The sequence below is a fragment of the Heloderma suspectum genome, chromosome 2 (genome assembly GCF_057233095.1).
Source record: "Heloderma suspectum isolate Gila_16-S chromosome 2, 16-S_ref, whole genome shotgun sequence".
NCBI classification, from domain to species: Eukaryota; Metazoa; Chordata; class Lepidosauria; order Squamata; family Helodermatidae; genus Heloderma; species Heloderma suspectum.
Window position 1 is genome coordinate 374,481,874 of NC_139459.1, and position 15,032 is coordinate 374,496,905.

General features: G+C 47.2%; 1 protein-coding gene across 1 annotated transcript; it reads left to right on the forward strand.

Annotated features, from left to right (window-relative positions):
- The first annotated feature begins 7,753 nt into the window (after positions 1–7,753).
- On the forward strand, positions 7,754–15,032 carry LOC146356185 (uncharacterized). Its single transcript, XM_084831678.1, has 3 exons — positions 7,754–8,497; positions 11,122–11,242; positions 12,759–15,032. The coding sequence occupies exons 1-3, from the start codon at positions 7,754–7,756 to the stop codon at positions 13,571–13,573; spliced, it is 1,680 nt and encodes a 559-aa protein (XP_084687804.1). The 3' UTR covers positions 13,574–15,032.

Below are 15,032 nucleotides of genomic sequence, written 5' to 3' on the forward strand. Positions count from 1 at the left end.
TGGGTTCAAGTGACAGGAAGCCAGATTCCGGCTGAACATCAGGAAAAACCTCCTGACTATGAGAGCAATACAACAATGGAACCAGTGACCCAGGGAGGTGGTGGGCTCTCCCACACTGGAGGCCTTCAAGCCGAGGCTGGACAGCCATCTGTCGGGGATGCTCTGACTTAGATTCCTGCATTGAGCAGGGGGTTGGACTCGATGGCCTTGTAGGCACCTTCCAACCCTACCATTCTATGATACTTATATGTTTAGAATTGGGGGTGGGGTGGGTAATTCATGGATTTCCACATCATTCACTTGAATATGGTACTTACCGTGTTGTATTCAGCACAATGAACTGTGTGTGTGCTGACCTCGTAAGTATAGCCCAGACTCCAGTTCCACCCCGTTCCTCAACCTAGAACAGGAGCAGGCAACCTGTGACCCTCCAGGTATTGTTGAACTACAACTCCCATTATTCCTGGCCATTGGCCAAGTTGGCTGGGGCTGATGGGAGTTTGAGTCCAACAACATCTCAAAGGTTTCAGGTTGCCCACACCTGACCTAGAAGAAAACCTGCGGCAGTTTGTATAACCCTGTTAAATAAACTTTGTTATGTTGCCAATGCCTGTGCTGAATTCGCTTGTCAATACAAGGTTCAACAGACAAGATGGTACACTAGGGAGCGTGTTAATGACCAAGAAAAAGCTCCCATCACAATACAAGAACAGAAGAGACATGCTGGATCAGACCCAGGGTCCATCTAGTCAGTATCCTGCTTCCCATAGTAGCCCAGCTGCCTGTGAGAATCCTACAAGCAGGACATGGGTGCAACAGCACCCTCCCACCCATATTCCCCAGCAACTGGTGTATATAGGTATACGGCCTATGATACTGGAGGTAGCACATAGCCATCAGGACTAGTAGCCATTGATAGCCTTCTCTATGAATGTAAAGCCATCCACAGTGGCTGCCACCCCATCCTGTGGTAGCCAATTCCACAGTTTAACTGCTCTGTGAGAAGAAGCCCTTCCTTTTATCTGTCCTGAATTTCCCACCAATCAGCTTCAGGGGATGACCCTGGTATTACATGAGGGAGAAAAATGTCTCCCTACCCACTTTCTCCACCATATATAATTCTATACATCTCTATCATGTCCTCCTTAACGTTTTTTTCTATACTAAGCAGCCCCAAACATTGTAACCTTTCCTCATAGGGGAGATGCTCCAGCCCCCTGATCATTTTAGTTGCCCTTTTCTGCACTTTTCCCAATTCTTCTTGTTGTTCAGTCGTGTCCGACTCTTCGTGACCCCATGGACCATAGCACGCCAGGCCTTCCTGTCCTGCGCTCTCTCCCGGAGCGTGCTCAAGTTCATATTCATTGCATCAGTGATGCTATCTAGCCATCTCATCCTCTGCCGTCCCCTTCTCCTTTTGCCTTCAGTCTTTCCCAGCATCAGGGTCTTTTCCAGGGAGTTTTCTCTTCGCATTAGGTGGCCAAAATATTGGAGCTTCAGCTTCAGTATCTGTCCTTCCAATGAGCAGTCAGGGTTGATTTCCTTTAGAATGGACTGATTTGACCTCCTTGCAGTCCAGGGGACTCGTAAGAGTCTTCTCCAGCACCACAGTTTGAAAGCATCAATTCTTCGGCGCTCAGCCTTCCTTATAGTCCAGCTCTCACAGCCATACATTACTACTGAGAAAACCATAGCTTTGATTAGACGGACCTTTATCGGCAAGGTGATGTCTCTGCTTCTTACTATGCTGTCTAGGTTTGCCATAGCTTTCCTCCCCAGGAGCAAGCGTCTTTTAATTTCATGGCTACAGTCACCGTCTGAGGGGCTCATCTTCCGGCGTCATATCTTTTAGCCTTGTGATACGTTCCATGGGGTTTTCTTGGCAAGAATACTGGAGTGGGTTGCCATTTCCTTCTCCAGTGGACCATATTTTGTCAGAACTCTCCGCCATGACCTGTCCGTCTTGGGTGGCCCTGCACGGCATAGCTTATGGCTTCACTGAGTTACGCAAGCCCCTTTGCCACAACAAGGCAGTGATCCATGAAGGGGTTCCCAATTCTACAATATCCTTTTCGAGGTGCAGTGACCAGATTTGTGCAAAGGCATTATAATATTGGCAGGGTTTTTTTCAATTCCTTTTCTAATGACTTCCAACATGGAATTTGGCTATTTTACTGCAGCCATGTCCTGGGTTGATGGGTTAATCAATCTGCCATGAGCCCAAGATCCCTTTCTTGGTTAGTCACCTCTAGCTCAGACTCCATCAGCATATATGTGAAGTTAGGATTTTTTGCCCCAGCTTGCATTGCTTTACACTTTGTTGCAATGAACCGCATTTGCCATTTGGATGCCCATTCTTGCAGTTTGGAGAGATCCTTTTGGAGCTCTTTGCATTCCCTTTTTCTTTTAACCACCCTAAATAATTTGGTGTCATCAGCAAACCTGGCAACCTCACTGCTCCCTCCTAATTCCAGATCATTTATGAACAAGTTAAAAAGCACTAGTCCCAATACACATCCCTGTGGGACCCTACAATACCTCGAGGGCCACACATCCCACATCCCCTGTGCCACGTGAAAGAACTGACATTGGATTTATCAACAATGTTCTGCCAAACAAAACTAAACAAAATCCTGCCCATAATGCCTAATATTGATGTTTCAGCCCGAGAGCCAAATTCCATTTTGGAGAAGCTCCCGGTGGCCAGGTTCCTGCACGGGGTGGGGCCATAGGGGAGTAGGCGGGCCAAAATAAAAAAGGGGGGGCACAGGCAAAAGTGGCAGTGCCAAAACCCTAACTCAACATATTTAAGCTCACACTGTTAAATGGACCAACTTTCTACATTTGACAGATTTCTTGTGTTTCCCCACAAGACATCATAAGGGCTATAACAGAAAGAGCACTTTGAATCATCACCGTTGATTTTCCAGTAGTATTAAATTGTTGTGGTAAGTTGTTGTGACTAGATCTCAACTTTGTGGAGAGGACATATGGGGGAAGTTAATATTTGCACACACAAAAATAAGCTGAGTTTCCAGGTCAGAAGACATGGCTTTGTGTTCCTGAAGGTTGTCTGAAGCCCTGATGCCTCCCTCCAAAACAGATACTTTGAACAAAGTTTGCTCAATATGGATAATAGAATTTTAGAGTTTGATGAAACCTCAGAGATCATCTGTTCCAACCCCCTGCTCAAGAATGCAGCTGCAGCATCGTCAACAGATGGCTGTCTAGCCTCTGCATCAATACTTCCAGCAAAGAAGAGCCCACCACCTCTGGAGGGGGTCTGTGCCACGGACAAACAGCCCCTACCTTGTGTGAGCATATGGAAGGAGGGCCTTCTACCAGCCCTCCTGAAAGACAACTTAGGGTGCAATCCTATGCATGTTCTGACAGAAGAAGGCCCTACAACTCCCAGCATTCCCCAGCCAGCATGGCTGGCTGGGGAATGCTGGGAATTGTAGGACTTTCTTCTGTCTAAACATGCATAGGACTGTGCCCTTAATTTTTTTCCTCTTCCCTTCCTGTCCCTTTTTCCTTGTGTGTTGTGTCTTTTTTTTTAGATTGTCAGCCTTTAGATTGTCAGGCAGGGGTGGTCTTTTTTTTTTTTTAATTGATTGTATGTAAGCTGCTCTGGGGAGACTTTTTGGCTGAGGGGTGGGATAAAAATGCTTTAAATAAATACAGCCACTAGGAAGCTTTTTCCTAAGGTTTAGCCAAAATCTGCGTCCTTGCAATTTCCAGTTGGTTCCTGTCCTGCCCTCTGGAGCAAGAGAGACCAAGTCTGCTCCATCTTCTGCGTGATTAGGCCCTTCAGATATTTGAAGCCCGTTATTATTCTCCCAAACCTTCTCCAGGTTAAACATACCCAGCTCTTTCAGCCATCCCAGAATTGTCACCATCATAACCCTCCTCTGAACATGCCCGTTTGTCAGGGCGCCAAAATATAAATTGCTTTAAATGTGTGTTTAACAGCTACGTCGTCGTCTTCTCCTTTTAAAAAAAATTACTCTAGAGTAGGCTTGGTGCCCCCAGATACAGATCAGGATCCTAGCATAGAGGCGGAGGCGGCAGGGGCGTGTTTTTAAGATCCAGATCAGCTCCCATGTACCTACTACAGAGTAAAAAATGAAAAAGACATCGGTACTACATACACATTTATATTAACGTCTGTTTTGACCCCCAAGATGCAATCCTATACACTGGTTATTGGGCGGATTAGAAATGTAATAAATAATAAAGTAAAATTAATAATAATGATAATGACAATGATGATGCCTACTAAAAAGCAGATCCCATGGAGTTCAATCCCAGGAAACTCGGTATCGGATTGCAGCCTTACAGTGCAATCCTATACGTGTCTACTCAGATGTAACCCCACTGAGTTCAGTGGAGTGTCATTTTCTTTTTTTTCCTTTCAAATACGTTTTTATAAGATTAATACCAGTGGACATTGTCAACAAAAGCAAACATATTAATTGCTGAAAATACAAATGCCTGCGGCGTTCCCTTTCTTATAGCAGAACTCATCTCTGTCATATTATTCCCTGAAGATACTATTTTCTGGTCAGGATGTCGTAGATCTCCGCCCTTCTGTTTTGTATCAGGTCTTTCCAAAGGGGCTTTTTGAGCAAGCGGGAGCGGGTGGGGGCGGTTAATGATCCCGCAGCCCCTTCTTTACAAAGGGAAACCATATTTAAATCAATCAATTGGCCATACTCAGAAATCCCTCCCTCCTGACTGCGTGCTGGTTTGAGTTTTGCCTGTCTGGCTAAGGGCGCAATCCTGTGCCTGTTGAGACAGGAAAGAAGTCCTCCAACTCCCAGCATAGCTGGCTGGGGGATGCTGGGAGTTGTAGGACCTTTTTTCCTGTCTCAACATGCATAGGATTGCGCCCTTAGCCAGCCTTTCCCGGACCTGGTGCCGTCCGGATGTTTTCGACTACAACTCCAAGCATCCCTGACCATTGGCCATATGATGGGAGTTGCAGTCCATTAAATGTGGAGGACACCAGTTTGGGGAAGGCGAAGCTCTTCTCCCCCCTCGCTTTCAAGGGTTAAACCTACAGAGCTGTGTTTCCTAGAGATGGAAAAAAAGGGGGGGCGTTTAATCTTTTTCCTGCTGGGGGTGGGGTTTTGCTTTGAATGTCCCTGCAGCTGTAGAAAGAAGAAGAGGAGGAGGAAGAAAAAGAGGAAGGGGCGAGACTAAGGAGGTGCATGGAGGGGTCCCCCCCACCCCACAGTGGAAGGAAGCAGCCAGAAACTGTAGGGAAAGTGGGGAGATCCCCCCAAATTTTCTCCCTCCTTTGAGTAGCAAGGGGCGTCTGTGCTGCTGGTTCCCCCCCCCCCCAGTAAAACCTCCAATGAACCTTCCTGATTATTGGAAGAAGCCGAAAAAGCCTTTGCAAGTTATTTCCCCGCCACCTCATCTCTACCTTACCTGGTCAAAGGCACCTGGGCATCATGGCATCTTTCTTCTAGGTAGGCGGGGGGCTTTGCTGTGGGGTGCGGGGCTGGCCTTCAAACTGAGATGGGCTGCCCATCTGAGTTTCTGCTTCTTGCAATGCTGGGCTAAACCTGTCTTGCTATCTTTTCTGAGATTTCTGGGGCGCTTTTACAGAGCATCCAGGTGCAACGTTGTAAGCGGCACGGAAGTGGCTTGAGCGCTCTCCAGGAAAACAAATGCTTTGGACAGCAGTGCCTTGGGGTTGTGCCCCTAGACCCCAAACGATCACCCATAGAGCAGTTGTTGATGGGAGCAGCGGCAAACAGACCCAGTGTCAGTGTCTCGGTTGCCATGGATATGCTAGGACAGCAAACTATCTGTCCCATTTTTAAACAACATTTTATAGTCAGGGGACCCTGGCCAGCTGTGTAGACAGGCACAGATGCTCATTTTATTGTTTTTATGTTTATTATATATATTGTCCTTTTCTACAACAAAATGGATGTGCTTGGAGTATTTCCTTTCTTATCAGGGCTAGCAAAGCATCTGGTTTGTTTGCTTGTTTTGTTTGCTAGAACTCATCAGGAATGCAGAAGCAGTTGCTGCCAGATGTGGGGATGCCCACCACTAGCTGACTTATTTGTTGCATTTATATACCCCACCTTTTCCTCCAAGGAGTCCAAGCCACTGTACACGGTCCTCCTCCTCTCCATTTTATCCTCACAACAAGCCTGTGAGGTGGGTTAGGCTGAGAGTCAGTGACTGGCCCAAAGTCTCCCAGTGAGCTTCATGGCTGAGTGGGGACATGAACCCTGGTCTCCCCCATCCCAAACTCTAACCACTACACCACAGTGGTTTAGATAGCTTTAAAAGGGGGGTTAGGCAAATTCATGGAGCAGACACTTATCGACAGTTCCTAGCCACAATAGCTAATGGAACCTCCAGGTTCAGGGGCAGTGTACCTCTAACAGCTGCTGGGGTGGGGAGTGGTGGCAGACAATAAGATTTCCTTGTGGGCTTCCTGGAAGTATTTGGCTGTACACTGTTGGACACAGGATGCTGGACTAGATGGAAATTTGGTCTGATCTTAAAGAGGTCTTGTAAATCAGGGATGAGAACCTGTGACTCTCCTAATATTGTTGGACTCCCAACTCCCATCCGCCTCAGCCAGCGAGGCCACTGGTCAGGGATGATGGGAGTTGTCACCTGATAACATTTCGAGGGGTTTCTCCACCCCAGCCTAAAATTAAAAACAAACAGGAAAGCATCTTTTGTGAAAGCATCCTCAGTGTTTTTCCAAAAGTGTTGTCTACAAAATGTGCAGTGGCCCCAGAAACTGAAAGTTTGATTTCTTTTCTTTAAAACAAACAAAAGAAGGGGGGTAATTTTGCATTATATTTAAATCTAGATATTGACAGAGGGCAATACATTTAACATTTCCCCCCTGTATTTTACAGAGAAAAATGTAGGTGGAACCCATTGGCTGTTTAGAGGTTTCCTTCATGGTTCTTCATAACCACAAATTATATGTACAGTGCAGTCCTAAACATGTCTGCAAAAAAGTAAATCCCACTGAGTTCAATGGGGTTTACTCCCAAGTAAATGAGTATAGGATTGTAGTCTTAGGACAAACAAAACGTTGTCCTGGTCATGCGTAGTGAAGTTATGTGTGATTGTTTTCTTTACTCTCCTGCAAGTGCATATGGACCTGATTCGGATCAGAACCATGGCATTTTGGGAGAGGAAGGTTTAAACTATGCCCTCACCTGTTTTTGTCCCAAAATTCCACACCGCCAGCCCGGGGCGGCAGGGGTTGGGGGGCAATTAAAAGAAGGAGAAAAAGTGTCTGTTGGAATCAGTGGAGGCTGTTTTTCTCTTCTGTAAGCCCCTTGTGGGGCATGGAATTTCAGGACAAAACTGGCAGGGGGGGCTTAAACCCACCTCTCCCAAAGCGCCATGGTCCCAATCTGAATCGGGGCTGTGTGTGCTTGCAGAAGAGTAGGGAAAGCAATCATGCCTCGGTCTGCTATGTGGGATTAGGAGAAAGTTTAGTTTGGCCCTTAAGAGTCCAATCCTAATTGATTTCCATTCGAAAGAGTTGGTCTCTTTTCTATCTTCTGAGGAAAGGCTTTGACAAATATTACGGTTTTTCATTCTCTCCTTCCTGTTTTCTGTTTTTTTCTTCTCAGGGTTAAGCACTTTGTGCTGGTCTTAAACAACAAAACCTCCACTCTTTTTGCCCCCTTCAATCTTTTTTATTTTTAAAGAACATTTGATACCTCAGAAATCATCACGGTGGCATCAGGCAGGGATGAAAATGGAGGCGCAAGACTCACAAAGCCTCACAGAAGCTGAGAGGTCGCAGAGGATGGGAAAGGCCCCTTTCGTCAACCAGGCCGAGAGTCTCAGGGACGGCCTGCGAAGGACAACCACCCCACATAAGGTGAAACAGGAACCAGGCGAGGGCCTTCTTCATCACTGGGAGGCCCAGTGGCAGGAGTTCCTGAAGACAGTGGAGTCCCCTCATCCCGGTTGGGGTGTCCCACAGTTGCCAGAGGAGCCCACACCGTGGGACAATGCCAAGGCCTTCCTGGCCTCCTTCGAGCAAGTGGCCGAGGCCTGCCAGTGGCCCAAGGAAGAGTGGGTGGCCCGGCTCCTGCCTGCCCTCAGCGGAGAAGCTGAGCAGGCCTTTAGCAAGCTGGAGGCTGGAGACAGCGAGGATTATGGGAAGGTGAAGGCGGCCATCTTGCGAGGGGATGCCATGAGCAGGGAGAAGCAGCGCCAGCACTTCCGGCATTTCTGCTACCAGGAGGCCGAGGGGCCCAGGGGCGCCTACAGCAGACTCCAGGAACTTTGCCAGGGCTGGCTGAAGGTCGAGAGGCACTCCAAGGAGCAGATCCTGGAGCTGCTGATCCTGGAACAGTTCTTGACCATCCTGCCGCCGGAGATCCAGAGCTGGGTGAGGGACGTTGGCCCCGAGACCTGCTCCCAGGCAGTGGCCCTGGCCGAGGATTTCCTGCGGTTGCAGCAAGAAGCTGAGAGGCAAGAAAACCAGGTGAGGCCATTTTGTCCTGCCATCTGTGCATTGCTTGGGGCCGTGTGGATTGGTTCCAGGATTGGGAAGTGGTGATCCAGGCCACACTGGACTAGGCCTCTAGCCTGCCTTTTCGGGTTTATTCAACAAGAGAATTAACTCTGTCCTCTTCATGCATCGGAAGCATAGGAACATCGCAAGCTGCCTTCTCAGAACATTAGTCCATCTAGTCTAGTATTGTCAACAATGACTGGCAGCAGCTCTCCAGGTTTCAAGCAGGATTGCTTCCTAGCCCTACCTGGAGAAGCCGGGGATTGAACTTGAGACCTTCTGCATGCAAAGCATGGGCTCTCATTCATGCTGGCATCATTCATTGAAGCACCTCATTTAGCAGCTCATTTATGAGTTCAGTGACATTGCCGTGTATCTGATAGGATCCCCTGGCTCTGTCATTCATGCCACAATGATTTAATGACCTGGTTTACATGTAATGACAAACCATGGTTTAATTAACCATGGTTTGTGGAATTGTGAGTTGTTACATGAGAACCTGGAATTGTGGGTTAATTATGGGTCAACCACAAACAACCCAAAAAGAGAACACATGGTTTGTTGTTGTGAATTGTGGGTTGTCTAAACCATGGGTTGTCGTTACATGCGAATCCAGAAATGTGGGTCGTCCATGGGTTGTTTCTCCAGGCTACAGAGGCAGTGGGCAAGAGGTAAAAAAAACAAGCTTCTTTACATGCCAGTACTGCAGTACCACAAAGGCATCTGGGAAACAAGGAGGGAGCAGGTGAGCCCAGGAACTGAGAACACAAACCATGGCTTGTGTTATCACCTGCCAGGCAAACCCTGGGTAGGGCAACAAACCTGATTTAAATAAACCATGGGTTAACGTTACATGCAAACCAAGTGCCTTTAGGTGTCGCAGTTCTCTGCCTTTTATCAAGGTAAACATAAATGTGGGACCTGGAACAAATTGTTACAGTGTGAAATGCCTCCTTTTCAGGGATGCAGCCAGCCGGGCCCTTTTCAAGATATTCCATTGCATTCCCCTCCCCAATAGCTTTCTCTCCATCCGTCCTGCAACAGTCAGTCAACATTCCATTGCCACTGAGCATGTTCAAGCCTCATTCAGCTTTTCTGTGCTTCACCCTGAGGTTTTTCTTCCTCCTAAAGCATTTTTTGTACTTCTACATACTTTGAGGTTCCCCTGAGCTTGCTGTTACCTTCCTCTTGGGTGTGGATGGTACCCTTTTGGCTACAGAAGGACTGGTACTCAGAGATTTGAGATTGCTATTATTAATTTGTATTGTTTGTTTATTAAATTTATATTCCATCCCACTGGCAGATGCCTTTGGGCGGCTTACAATGATAAAAAATACCATAAAGCAACAATCCAATAAAAATCACAAACCATGAAAATATCAAAATATTAAAACATTAACAATTATTTCTGTTTATTTACTTACTGCATTTTCAGCCCTCTTTTCTGACAGTTATTGACTCCCAAAGTGGCTCACATCAATAATAAAAAGAGAGAGAGAGAAGCCCTGCCATTAGGCTTACAAACTAAAAAGACACAACATGCAAGGAAAGGGCAAGTGGAAGGAGAAGGAAGAGGGGGGAGATCAGTTCTTCAAGGACAGATCAGAGTGGTGAGGTATAAGTAGACATTTAAATGCACTTCTGGCCAGACTCACTGGTGTTTTTGCTCGAGTAGCAATTGGTGTCCATTCGGTCGATGGGTGGGGGCAGAATGTTCCTCTTTCCACTTACTTCTGCAGTCATAAGAACATAGGAAGAGCCCTGCTGGATCAGACCATGGGTCCATCTAGCCCATTCTGTTTGCACTGTGGCCAACCAGCTGCCCATGGGAAACCCACAAGCAGGACATGAGTGCAACAGCACCCTCCCACCCATGTTCCCCAGCAACTGGTGTACATAGGCATCCTGATTCTGGAGGTAGCCTATAGCCATGAGGACTAGTAGCCATAGATATCTTCCATGAACTGGCAGGGAGTCAGTTTTTCTTTCCATAAAAAAATCCGTTAGGGAGGAAAAGATGGAATAGCTGCAGCAGCCCTTTGATGGCTTCCCAATTATGGAATGAACTCCCTGGTGGGGCCCACCTGGCACCAACATTGTTATCTTTTCAGTGCCAGGTTAAGACCTTTCTCTTCTCACCAGCATTTGGCAGCATATGATAGCTTTTTCAATCAGGTCATGGTCTATTATTTGGATATATGTATGTGTATGTGTGTCTGCTTTCTGTTTATATGTTTGTAGCTAAACTCTTTTTTGGGTTATGCACAATGCTGAATTTTTAAGATTTTTAATCTTTTTAAACCACCCAGGGGGCTTTGGCAATTGGGCAGTATAGAAATGCAGTAAATGAAATGAAATGACTGGGAGCGTGTGGAGCCATCCATCTAGAAGCACCCTCAATCCCTTGTATCTAGCCATCTTGGGCCCTCCAGATGTTTTGGCCTATACATCCCATGATCCTGTGCTGGCTAGGGTTGATGGGAGTCGAAGGCCAAAAACATCTGGAAGCAAAACAAGCCGCCCACTTTGGATCTAGCGCCCTCCTGTTCCCTGTTGTGCTTACCCTGACAGGAGTCCTCTCTACTGCGTTGCAGGTGGGATTTGAGGAGATGGCTGTGGGTTTCCCCACTGTGAGCCAGGTTCCGCCTGACATTGAGCAGAGGCAGCGGTCCACAGGGGCCAAGAAGGAAGATGAGGCAGAAGCCAGACTAGCAGGTAAGCAGAGATGTCCTCAGCCGTCCTTGAATCCTCCGAAGCGCCTACGCCGATTTCAACTCTTCCTGTGGTGAATGGATGGAGTTGGTCCCTTTTAACGGGGGCCATAGCTCAGTGTGATAGACCACATGCTTTGCAGGCAGAAGGTCCCAGGTTTGATCCCCAGCTTCTCCAGGTAGGGCAAGGAAAGAATCCTGCCTGAAACCCTGAGAGCCGCTGCTGCCAGTCAGCGTCGACAGTACTGGGCTAGATGGCCAAGGGCCTGACTCCGTATAAGGCAGTTTCCTATGTTCCTATGTAACAGCATAACGAAGCATAACAATCATGTGGAGAGGTGAACTGTACATCAAGAGGGCTAGTCGCCCAAAACTAACACGAAGCATGACAAGGTGATTCCGAGGTACTGATTCGGAGGGGGCTGGATGGAGCAGGGGTGATGAACCTCTTCCAGCCTGAGGGCCAAATTCCATTTCGGAGAAGTTTTCAGGAGCTGCATTCCAGTGGTGGGTGGGGCCAGTGACAAAGGGGGCGGACCCAAAGGCAAAAGAGGCTGGGCCAAAGCACCAGCATATCTTCGCTTAAAAGCCGCCCAGAGAGCTTCTGCTATTCAGTGGTATAGAAATGTAATAAATAAATGAAGCTCTTGCTGCCAGTATCGAAACCTTTCAACCTTTTAGAATGTGGGGGGAAACTGCAGAAAGGCCGAGACACCACCGAACAATCGGTGGTTGGGGGGAGGGGGGCAAAGGAAGGGGCGTGGCAATCTGGCGAACCCCTGAGGGCTGAATAGGAGGGCCGGATTTGACCCTTGGGCCTGAATTTCTACACCCCTGGGTTGGAGCGTGCTGGCCTTCACCTCCACAGTTCCAGCACAATTTGCAGTTGGAGGTGAACGTCCTTTCTGGCACTGCAAGGACGAAACAAACTCCCTGGGACTCCTCCTGTGGCCAGTGAATGAGGCCAGCTTGGTCCCCCTCTTGCCGTGATGTCCTTTCTGGTAGGGAGGGCAAACTGGCCAATGGCAGAAGCCAGAGCGTGCTTCCCTTCACCTCTATCAATGGCTACTAGTCCTGATGGCTCTATGCTACCTCCAGTATCAGGGGCAATATGCCTGTGTACCCCAGTTGCTGTGCTGTGAGCACTGTGGCACTCATGTCCTGTGTGTGGGTTTTCCATGGGCAGCCGGTTGGCCACTGTGTGAACAGAATGGTGGACTAGAATGACCCTTCTGTTCTTATGTGTATGTCGCAGGAAGGCATCATCTTAGAAAGAGTAGAGTGCCTCCTCTCACACACATGAGGGAATACCTCTTCTCTCTCATTCAGTTTTGAAACATTTCTTTATGATGTGTAACTGTAAATGTGTAATATTTGACATTTCTGAGAATGCCTCTTCTACGGACATGCTTGCCATCTGCATGGGTTTTAATTGATCAGCGCTTTTTTCAGTGATCAGAGTGTGTTTTTGATCAGCTGATTGACCTGCTTGATTTGACCTACTTTTCTCATTACTGCAGCAGGTAAGAGGTGGCTGGGCATACTCGAGGGGGAAAAATGTACATCAGAAGACCCCGAGCAAGTAGGACTATGTGGATTGGCAGTAGAGAGAGCAGAAGAGAACTGTTCCTCGTGTAGTGAGCAGGAAAATGCCCCTGAGGTTCAAGAATGGCCAAATGAAACCCACCCCATGGAGCGAGCTGATGAGCCTCCTTCTTGCGAAGGTGATTACAAGGACTTCAGTGAAACCACAGACCAGCAGGAAATTCACACCGGTAAGAAGCAGAACACATACAGTGTTTGTGGGAAAAGCTGTAGTCAGAGCCCAGGCCTTATTCTTAACCAGAGAGCCCACACAGGAGGAAAACCACAGAACAAATGCTTGATTTGTGGGAAGTCCTTCCTTTATAGCTCAGACCTCATAATTCATCATGGAATCCACACGGGTGAGAGACCATATGAATGTCCCGACTGTGGCAAAAGGTTTAGCCGTGGCTCCGATCGCAACCGTCATCAGAGAATCCACACGCAAGAAAAGCTGTACAAATGCCTGGTCTGTGGGAAGTGCTTCCTTTATAGCTCAGACCTCATAATTCATCAGAGAATCCACACTGGAGAGAGACCCTACGAATGCTTGGACTGTGGGAAAAGGTTCAGCTGCAGTTCTGATCGTAATCGTCATCAGAGAATCCACACTGGGGAGAAACCATATGTGTGCTTGGACTGTGGGAAAAGGTTCAGTCAGAAGGTTCACCTTAATAGGCATCGTAGAATTCATATGGGAGAAAAAACATATAAAAGCCCGGATTATGGGGAAAGTTTCAGTGTGAGCTGATCCCTCATGGTTCGTTACAGCTGGCGCACATTGAAATGCGTGATGTTAATTCTGTTAGGTGCATTCTAGTTCAATTAAACTGTTGACTTTGGGAAAAATAGTTATGAGTTTAAAGGTCTCCCCACTTAGCTCTTTCCTTTTCTGTCAAGTCCTTTTTCAATTTAATCAGCTTCATTTTCTGCTTTCAAGCTCCATTTTGTCTCATCCAGGAATGAGTTGTGTCTGGGATTCTCTCGTTTCTCCAACAGGTAAAGGGTGGTTGATCATAAATGAATGGGAGAAAGATGTGCCGGAAGATTCAGAGCAAACAGGAGCACATTGGATAATAAGGGGAAGAAAAGGAGATAATGTTTTCTGATGTTATAAGCAGGACAGTGCCATGAAGGATCAAAAGAACAGTGAGTGGAAGCAGGAAACTCACCCTCTGAGGATAGTGAATGATTCTCCTCATTGTGACAAGGACCTCAGAAAAACTGCAGTGCAACAAAGAATCCACATTAGTAAGAGGCAAAACACTTGCCAAGCTTTTGGGAAAGGCCTCATCCCAAGTTCAGGCCTCTCTAAAAATAAGAATGCTTTCATAAAAGGAAAACCACAGAGGTGCTTGTTCTGCAGAGGAAGCTTTCTTCATTGCTCCAATCTCATTCATCAGAGAATCCATGCCGCCAAGAGCACATAGGACTGCCTGTGGCAAAAGGTTCAGCCGTGGCTCCGATCACAACCGTCATCAGAGAACCCACACGCAAGAAAAGCTGTACAAATGCCTGGTCTGCGGGAAGTGCTTCCTTTATAGCTCAGACCTCATAATTCATCAGAGAATCCACACTGGAGAGAGATCCTACAAACGCTTGGTCTGTGGGAAAAGGTTCAGCCGCAGTTCTGATCGTAATTGTCACCAGAAAATCCACACTGGGGAGAAACCATATGTGTGGGGAAAAGTTTGGTAAAAAATTTAAACTCCATAGGCATCAAACAATGCATGCAGATGAGAAACCATACAAATGCTTGCAATGTGGGAAGACATTCAGGTGCAGCTCATACCTTCAGGTTCATCAGAGAATCCACATGGGAGAGAAGCTGTATAAATGCTCCTATTGTGGAAAAGGATTTGGGGGCAGTTCAGGCTGTGCTGCGCCATCAGAGAATCCGCATCGGGAAAGAAACTATCCGAATGCTCAGAGCGCGGGAAAAGGTTCTGCCGAAAAATCTACCTTGACAGCCATTGTAGAATCCAGACTAAAAAGATGTGGAAGGGGGAGTGTGATGTGTAATGTCACAGCATATTATAGAGGCACTTGGGAGGGAGAAAATATATCCAGTGAAAGGATATGCAGGAATATGTGACACAGTGCAGTGTTGTTTTCACAGGAAAAAAAGACATGCCTGGAAGACATTTCTAACCTATGCTTTCCAGCGAGTTCTTGGCACAAATTGGAGACAATGAAAAACGCCTCTTTTA